The sequence below is a fragment of the Panicum virgatum genome, chromosome 9K (genome assembly GCF_016808335.1).
Source record: "Panicum virgatum strain AP13 chromosome 9K, P.virgatum_v5, whole genome shotgun sequence".
In the NCBI taxonomy this organism is placed as follows: domain Eukaryota; kingdom Viridiplantae; phylum Streptophyta; class Magnoliopsida; order Poales; family Poaceae; genus Panicum; species Panicum virgatum.
In genome coordinates this window covers 23,189,365-23,198,744 of record NC_053144.1, presented here as the reverse complement: position 1 = coordinate 23,198,744, position 9,380 = coordinate 23,189,365, and the positions used below count along the sequence as shown (strand labels likewise).

Below are 9,380 nucleotides of genomic sequence, written 5' to 3'. Positions count from 1 at the left end.
GAATGTTAACATTAAGGGTTAGTTGGATCCATGCCACTACAACTTCTTGAAGTTGGATTTCATGTTGAAATCCATGCCATTGAGTGGCATGATTTTCAACGTGAAACCCAAATTCACGGAGTTGTGGTGGCATGAATCGTATTTTCCCTAACATTAAAAGGATGAGAAATTGTCCATTTTACCCCTTTGTGTTCCGTGGAGCCTTTGAACAGACCTTTTGACCAAATCCAACTCCATTCCCCAACTCTTCCTCTTCTCTCCTCCGGCCAGGCCTCTTCTACCGCACGCCAGCTGCCCTCCCCCATGCTCCTCCTCTTCTTCAACAGCAAACCGCCCCCTCTATCCTCTCTTCCCCGTGCTCCTCTGTTCTTCGTGCTGCTTCCATCGCAAAACAAGCACCAGCGAGCCCCCTCCATTCTCAAATCATCCAGCCGCACCAGCCATTTCCTCTGCCTTTTCTCCCTTCTGCTATTCACGCTAGAAGCTAGCACCATCGCTTCCTCTTTTTTCCACTCCAAGCCAACAGCGAGAGCACCAACTATTCCCCCTCTCTGCTCCTCTTGCTCGAGCAGAGCAACATGATTCTGGCGGCCATGAGCCGGACGAGAAGAAGCACGGCGTCAACGCCGGAGCTGTACTGTCTATACAGGACCTGCTTGGCACGCACACACGTCCACGTGGCAGCCGAGGAAGCACATCTTGCTATCCCTCCGTGTCGGGCGGCGATGCGCGGCTGTGCCGCGGCAGACGAGGCCCAGACGCATATGCGCCGGCACGCGCACGGCATCACGGCGGTGCGGGACCGGCCGGTCGTCGCGTCTCCCGTGTGGAAGGCTGTGGACCAGCTGCGGCCGTGCATGGCGCCGCTGCCGAGGCTGCGCGACGGCGGACCTCCCCCTTCCCGCACCACCACGGAGCGCAGCGCGGCGCGGCGCGGCTCCAAGCCGGGGTGGGGGAAGGCTGGGTGACGGGGTCAGGGACGACGCGAGGCGGGAAAGGCATAGGCCAGCAGACGACGTCGCGGTAGGAGGGAGAGGGGGCCGCCGTAGGTCCGGCCGGGGTCGGGGATGGCGAAGGAGAGGTTGCCGCCAAGCTAGCCGGGACGGGAAGGGAGAGCCTGTCGCCGTAGGACAAGCCGAGAGGGATTCCGAGACCGACTAGATCTGGAACAAGAAGTCGTCCTCATCGGGGTTATTCACATATTTAAGAAAGGTCACTCGCTGCATTAGCATTCTTAAACGAGTTTCTACAGATTTAATACAACTGTAGTTATAAATCTTACGTTTTTACCACTTTTGCCTACGTGGCAGGACACGGCGGCAGGCCACATTGGCGCCCGGTCCGCAAGGCGAGGCGAAATGTCCTTTGTGCCCCGCCCCTTTGTTCATGTGCCCGTGACCCCGGTCTAGCCCGTTGACCGCTCCCACTCTCCTCACCCCCCCTCTCGCTATCCCGCCGCCGCCGACGCGCCTTTCTTCCCCACTGCGCCGCCGCCGCCGCCGCCTCTCCCGTCCCGCCTCCCCAGCGCAACGGCGGCCAGGGCTATGGCGCAGAGGGCCGACTAAGGGCAAGGTACGTGGGCTTGTTTCCTCATGGCCACCCACAGCGATTAGGGTTAGGTTTTGCGGGATCTCAGGTTTTGAGGCTTTTGATTTTTTGTTTCTCGGTTCAGGCGTGTGATGTAATAGGTCGCCATCTCCCGTGGCCGCAATGGATCCTGGTGATTGTCCTCCCTGGTGAGTTCTTAAGCTCCACCCGATGAATGTTTGTACTATGCATAGCAAGAGCGTGTGTGGGTCCTCATTTGTTGTCATTATTTATGATGATGCCAGGATCGATCCTGGCAGTGCGTTTAGGCTAGTTGTTAAGGTTTCTCCATATGTTGCTGATGGTGAATATGAGCTAGTGGAAATGGCAGAGCAGCAGCATAACATATGGTTTCATAGGAACAGTCAGTACTCTCTGGCTCAATTCAGTGAGGATTTGGCCTCAAAGATTATATGGGGGCCTAGTCAAACACTGGCAGTTTGGGTTCTTGACCAAGATACTGGGTCTGAGTGGAAGCTAAGGAGGGATGAACATATGCAGCAGATGATTAAGGACAGATGGGATGAGAGGCAGGCTATTCTTGTAGTAGATGTTGTGAGCAATGACTCTATGAAGGGAAAATATTCATCAGATGCTTCAAAAGGTAGATGTGTCTCTGGTGTGACTAATGGAACCAATGCAGAGGCTACTGATGTTGAAGGATGTGGTGATACCCACAGTTCCCCGCAAGCAGCACCTGCTCAACAGCCACCAGCAATTGATTGGAGCACTCTGACCATTTTAGAGAACCCAGATGATGATGGTATAGCTGCACAGCTTGTTGATGAGGACCTTGTATTTGAGTCAATGGGATTCAAGGTTGCTGTGGAACCAGAAGAAGCTGGTCATGGACAAGATGTGCCATTTCCAGCTATGTCAGCAGAGATGCAGGAAGAAATCAATGAAGCAGCTGTAAATGTTGATGACACAGCTGATGAGGAGCCACTGTATGAATGGGACAGGGACCATCCTGATCTGAGTGTAGGCATCTGCTACCCCAGCATGCCAGAGTTGAGGCTTGCAGCTAAGCAGCATGCTATTGTTCACGAGTTTGAGCTTCAAACTGAGCACTCTGACAAAGAAAGGTACAGGGTTTGCTGTGCAGCTCGAGGGTGTCCCTGGAAACTTAGAGCTAGAACACAACATGATTGGCAGTGTCAGGGTATAACTTCTGAAATTTGTTCATAATGTGATTATTACTTACTTGTCTTTGTTTGCATACTCTGATTTATTTAATTATAATTGAACCTAGCTTAATTTCTATTTTGTAAATGCAGATACAAATAAATGAGGGACAACATCAGTGTGCATCTACACAAAGCGTTCTGAGCAAGATGGCATCAATAAACTGGGTGGCAGAGAGAGCTATTCCATTGCTCAAGATGAACCCAACAATGGGGGCTTCAGAAATGCAAAAGCAGTTGAGATTCAAATACAACATTGAAATCCCCTACCAGACAGTGTACAATGGGACAAAGAGAGCATCTGAGAGAATTTTTGGTAAGTGGACTGATTCCTTTGATTGGTTGTACAGGTTTAAGGCAGAGATAGAACTGAGATCTCCAGGCAGTGTGGTAGAGATAGACACTGTCACTGATGAGGATGGCAAAGTTAGGTTTAGCAAATTTTTCTGTGCCTTCAAAGCTAGTATAGATGGTTTCTTGAATGGCTGCAGGCCTTACCTTAGTATAGATGCCACTCATCTAAATGGCATGTGGTGTGGCCATATGCCTGCAGCATTAGCTTTGGATGGGCACAATTGGATGTTTCCAGTGGCCTTTGGGTTTTTTGAGGGAGAGAGCAAAGAAAATTGGATTTGGTTCATGCAACAACTTAAGAAATCAATAGGCCCCATGCAGCATTTAGCTATCTGTACAGATGCTTGCAAAGGATTAGAGTCGTCTGTCAAAGATGTGTTTCCAGATGCAGAGTGGAGAGAATGTTTCAGGCATTTAATGGATAACCTAAAGAACCAGTACACTGGTGATGTATATGCCAAAAACATGTGGCCTGCAGCTAGAGCATATTCTCCCCATAAATTCAAATACTTCTTTGACAAGGTGCTGTCAGCTAGTCCAGACATCCAGAAATGGTTAGATGAGCATCATCCTTTTCTTTGGGCAAGAAGCAAGTTCTCTCCAGACATCAAGTGTGACTATATAAACAATAATTTAGCTGAATGTTGGAATGCATGGATCAAAGAGATGAAAGACCTGCCTCTGTATTGCATGGCAGATGCTATTAGAGAGAAGGTAATGATCTTGTTTGCCAAAAGGAGGAAGATTTCCACATCATTGCCTCATGGTATATTGTCTGCTGTGATACATCAGCTCAATGCTGCATCTAGGGGACTAAGACACTTGAAGATTTCCAAAGGTCACCCAAATGAAGCTGAAGTCACAGAGGTGTACAAAGATGAAGAAGTTAGAAGACATGTGGTGTACTTGTCTCAAAAAATTTGCACATGCAGACGGTGGCAAGTGACTGGTAAACCATGTCCACATGCATTGACTGTGATAACTAGCATGAGGCAGCCTGACATGGGTTCTTTTGTGGACAACTACTATTCAGTGGCCAAGTTTCAAGCAGCTTATGCAGGCATTATTCCTAGCATCACTGACAGGAATCAATGGCCTGAAGTTGACAAGGGGTTTACACTGCACCCTCCTATCCAGAAAAAGAAAGAGCCAGGAAGGATGAGGAAAAATAGGATCAAACCAGCCAGTGAGAGATCAGGCAAAGCAACTAGGCAAGTCAGGTGCCCTAACTGTCTTGAGTATGGTCACAGAGCTACTAGCTGGAAGTGTCACCTGACTGGAACAAAAAAAGGTGCATAACTACTTTATTTTTCCTAGTGTCTTCATATAATTTCTTATTTTGTAACCATGATCCATTATACTTTTTTACAGGAAGAAACCTAAGAAGAAGAATCCTGCCAAGCCTGGGAGGAAAAAGAAGTCCAAGCCAATTGCTGCTGATGCTACTGAACAGCCAACTCCAAGGACTAGAGGAGCACTGGCAAGGGAAGCTGCTGCAAAAGCAAAGAGAGATGCAGAAGAAGCAGAATTGAAGGCAGCAGCAGCAAGGGAAGCAGCAGAAGCAGCAGCAAGGGAAGAGGTTGAAGCTACCAAGAATGAATTTGCATCATTTGTCCCTGAGCCAAGTGAAGAAGCAACCCTTGAACCTATGGCTTTGGCAGTGATTAATGCCCCAGAACCAATTCAGACAACCCCCCGAGCAAAAAGGTCATTGTCTGCAACATCTTTTTCCAAATATTAACTCATTTGTTCAATGTGTGTACTTGTTTTCATGGCAGGGCACTATTCTCAGATGGTGAACATGGCAAGAAACTTACACCAAAGAGGAAGGTCTTGGCAACTAAAGTGAAAAAAACACCACCTAAGAAGAAAGCACGCAAGAGCAAGTGAGGAGTGAGCAGTGAGAAGTGAGCAGTGACGCTAGTGTCTTTTGTGGTGTATGATTGGCCAAATTACTGTATTTTGCATGGCCTTTGTCAACTTCTGTGTTGTAAAGTGAACTCCATGTATTCTCTGTTGGGAACTCCATGTAGTTGGGAACATTCTCTGTTGGTCATCTTTTCTGTTCGTCATTCAAATTACCTCATTTCATTTGCTCAATTCAATTTGCATTCAAAAGCAGTAGAGCACTTTACAAACTAGACATGAACACACTCTACATCAGTTCATTGCAACAGATTTTACCACAAACGCTAATACAACTACTGCAATACAACCAATGAAAATGTTCATTTTCCACATTAGTCTCTCCATCTTGTTCTCCAGTTGTTTCATCCCCTCATCTACAGCAGGTGCTTCATCCTCTCCATGTTCATCAATCTGCTGACAGCATATCCTGACGATCTTCTTCTCCACCAGCTCATCCAAATACTCCCTCTGAAACCTATAGAAGCCACATAGCTTCGGATTCTGCCAAAAAACGATGAACATTGAAACCCTACGTTTCATTGAAAATGGAGAAAAACTCACAACTTACCCCATTTCTCGGGCATTTGAAGAAGATGCGCCCCTTGTTCTGACTTTCCAGCTTCACCACGCGAAGCTCAATCACCCGGGCAAGATCGCAATCGGGGCACACGATCAAAGGCAGCCCAGTCTCTTTACCGACCGGATGCTGCTCGCACACGGAGCTCACTCCTCTCCCCTGCCTCCTAGTTGCCCTACTCGCGCTGGAGCTGGAGGAGTCGGCCCTCTACGCCATAGCCCTGGCCGCCGTTGCGCTGGGGGAGGCGGGACGGGAGAGGCGGCGGCGGCGCAGTGGGGAAGAAAGGCGCGTCGGCGGCGGCGCAGTGGGGAAGAAAGGCGCGTCGGCGGCGGCGGGATAGCGAGAGGGGGGTGAGGAGAGTAGGAGCGGTCAATGGGCTGGACCGGGGTCACGGGCACATGAACAAAGGGGCGGGGGCACAAAGGACATTTCGCCTTGCCTTGCGGACCGGGCGCCAACGTGGCCTGCCGCCGTGTCCTGCCACGTAGGCAAAAGTGGTAAAAACGTAAGATTTACGACTACAGTTGTGCTAAATCTGTAGGAGCCCGTTTAAGAGTGCTAATCTAGCGAGTGACCTTTCTTATAATGGTAAATATGTAAATAACCCTCCTCATCGTCGGAGGGGACAACCTCCGCCCAGCGCAGCGTGCCTTGGACCGGCCGGTCGATGGGAAGAAAGGGGTCGCCATGGGGAGAGGGGCGTACAACTGAACTGATGGGCGAAACAGTCATTTCGCCTGGCCATTTGCCGCCGTTAAGCCAAATATAGACGGAAGGGGCGCCGGAGTCCAAACAAAATTAAGTTGATGGTTGAGTAGGAGCTATAACTTTTTTAGTGGTACGTAGAGAATTGAGCTCTTGCATCCAAAATTCCAAAATTTTATAAGATTTCTCATCACATCGAATTTTTAAATGTATGTATGAAGTATTAAATGTAGCTAAACAAAATAACTAATTACACAATTTGTCTGTAATTTGCGAGACAAATCTTTTAAACCTAATTAATTCATGATCGGATAATAATTACCAAATACAAATGAAAGTGCTACAGTACTAAAATTCAAAAAAAATTTACAACTAAACAAGGCCTGAAATTTTTTTTTATAATGGCTGGAGAGGAATGGCCTCTTTAAGCTGCCTCCAATAGGCCATGTATTTGGACAGGCAAAGCTAATTTAGCTGGCCGAGTGGTACTGTAGCGGCTTCAATGGGCCAGCTATCCACAGCATGTAAATTACATGGGAAGAGAGAGAACCGGCAATATGCCTGGCTAGAGGCTCCCGAGGCATTTGCTCTGCACACAACCGTCGGCTCGGACGTCGCGAGGGAATCGGTGGGCAGTGGACGTAGCTCGGCAAGATCTGCGGCGGCGCGGCTCCGTCGACGACCAGGTACGTCCCCGGTTTCCTTCCTCCTCTTTCCCCATGGATCTGGCGCCATCAGAGCCGGGTCAGGCCGAGGGCGTCCAGGAGGAGCACGTCGGCGGCGGACTCCTTGAACAAATCCAGCGTTCGCCATCGATTCAACTGTGTGCAGTGGCGGATCTAGAAAAAAATATATAGGGGGGCTGGTACATCAAAAGGAGAAACAAGAAAAGGCTCTCCGCCGTGCGCAGGCTGCAGCAGTACGCGCCCGCTCGCCGGCCGCCGCCGCAGCCGCAGTCCGCACGGCCACCGCGCGGCGCACCCGCTCCGCCGCAGATCTTGCCGAGCTACGCCCTGCGTCATGACTAATTGCACTGATTCCTTTGTTGCATTCCATTTTGCTTGCTATGTCCTGTGGCAAAATAGACCTGAAACCTTGTCTACTTGCTTGCAGTTCTGAAGTTTGAGAGTTGTTTAAGAAACAAAAACTTGTTTAACAAATTTTACACTCATTATTTCAGGATGGACAACCAATTCAACTCCCAAGAGTGGTCGCTCCCTATGTCCTGAACCATGAAGGAACTTGAGAAGGTATGTTTCCTTTTTTATTTTGGGTTATGCTTACTGTACTTTTTATGCTTCATTAATCAAATTTTAATTTATTTCAGTACAACCTTACCGGTGCATTTACTGGATCAATGCATAACATGGGTGTACCAATTCAGCCTGTGTGCCCTGCTGTTACTGCATCGTGTCATCATCGTCCCACTGAGGACCCGGAGGTTCAAGAAGTCGACAGGAGTCAAGGTTCAAACAATAAGTGCAAGAAGAAGGTTGCCCAGCGAGGAAGGTCATTCACCAAGGAGGAAGATAGAGCAATTTGCTCAGCGTTTCTGCATGTTAGCACGGATGCTATTATAGGTAAGTTGTGGCCCATAACTTAAGTACTCCACTTTTCAATTTTCAAACCCGTCTGAGACATGCTTTCATGTTACGACTGCAGGAATCAACCAATCTGCTGCTGGGTATTATACAAGAATGCATCAACACTTCATGGAGAACATTGAAGTGAGTAGTAATAGGACTAAGATTTCGATAGAAAACCGGTGGACCACAATTCAGAGGGCCGTCAACAAATTTTGTGGTTTCTATGCTGCAATTGAAAGGATGAATGAAAGCGGCAAGAATGAGCAGGATAGGGTACACCATTTTATACATGACTCCAACCTTTACACATTTTTGCTATGTTGATTTTTGCTGCAATGAATGTTTGTTTGGCTTGGACAGATTAATGATGCCATCCGGATGTACGAGGAAATCGAGCCATTGCAATTCCATCACTGTTGGGTGATTCTTCGAGGAGAGCCGAAGTGGCATGTGAAGATGGCGGAATGTAACACGGGTCAAAGAGTTAATCGAAAGCATTCCTTGAAAGGCTCTGAAATAGACATAAATTATATGCAGACTGACAGTGCACTCCCTGAACGACCTGAAGGAAGGGATAGCGCCAAGAAGAGATCCCGGGTAATGACGGATACCTCATCGTCAAGTACAGCTGTGGAAATGCTACAGAAGATGAATGAAAGAGGAGAGAAGAATGATGACAAGGAAGATCAGTTGAGGCAGGAAATGTTCCAGATGGAGAGAGAGGCTCGAGCTGCAGAAGCTGAACTGGGAGAAGAAGTGGGCTGCCTGGGAGAAGAAATGGACAATAATGAAGTCCAATGCCAAGTTGCGACAGAATGAGAATGAGTATGAGTTTGTGGTCTCTGTCCAGCAGCGAGGTCGACAAACACTGGAGACCTATGGAGCACATTGATGTCGTTATGGGACCCAGGCAATCCGAAAAATGCATGCCATATGCGTAGGTCCTGCGTAGCAACAGCCTCCAAGATTATGGTCGGTTTGCCTTTGTGCCCCTTGTACTGACCATGCCATGCAGTCGGGCAATTAGACCATTCCCAATGCATACAGTCAATGCTGCCGATCATCCTAGGAAAACCTCTAGCCTCATTGACTTGTAAAATGGTTTCAAGCTCACTTGCTGTCGGTGGCCGCAAAAATTCAGACTCATAAACAGAAATGATGGTTCTTGCAAATTGCTTCACAGTCTCTAGAACTGTTGACTCAGGCATGCGATATGTGTTGTCGAACGAATCAGCTGGGCTGCCATATGCAAGCATCCTCATAGCCACAACGCATTTATGAATGGGATGGAAACCCTTGCGCCCGCAAGCATTCTCACGTTGAAGAAAATAAGAATTCTTCTGGGTAATCTTGCGGACCATGTCAAGGAATAAGGACTTCCTCATTCTAAATCTATGCATGAGAAGACAATATGTTAGCAATTACTTTATAGAATTTTTACACATTGAAAGAGGCAACGGCAAAGAGTGCATACCGTCG

At 48.1% G+C, this 9,380-nt stretch overlaps 1 protein-coding gene and 1 pseudogene across 1 annotated transcript; both read left to right on the top strand.

The window, feature by feature from the left end:
* The first annotated feature begins 4,066 nt into the window (after positions 1 to 4,066).
* LOC120648595 lies at positions 4,067 to 4,704 on the top strand. The gene is made up of 2 exons (XM_039925324.1): positions 4,067 to 4,416; positions 4,497 to 4,704. The coding sequence occupies exons 1-2, from the start codon at positions 4,113 to 4,115 to the stop codon at positions 4,655 to 4,657; spliced, it is 465 nt and encodes a 154-aa protein (XP_039781258.1). The 5' UTR covers positions 4,067 to 4,112; the 3' UTR covers positions 4,658 to 4,704.
* Positions 4,705 to 6,760: 2,056 nt separating this feature from the next.
* LOC120647842 lies at positions 6,761 to 8,754 on the top strand (annotated as a pseudogene).
* Positions 8,755 to 9,380: the final 626 nt, after the last annotated feature.

Excerpts from the sequence above, each read along its gene's own strand:
- LOC120648595 (XM_039925324.1), top strand. The coding sequence starts at position 4,113 with ATGAGGCAGCCTGACATGGGTTCTTTTGTGGACAACTACTATTCAGTG. Across the intron at positions 4,417-4,496 it reads CCTGACTGGAACAAAAAAAG|GAAGAAACCTAAGAAGAAGA; the intron begins GTGCATAACTAC and ends ACTTTTTTACAG.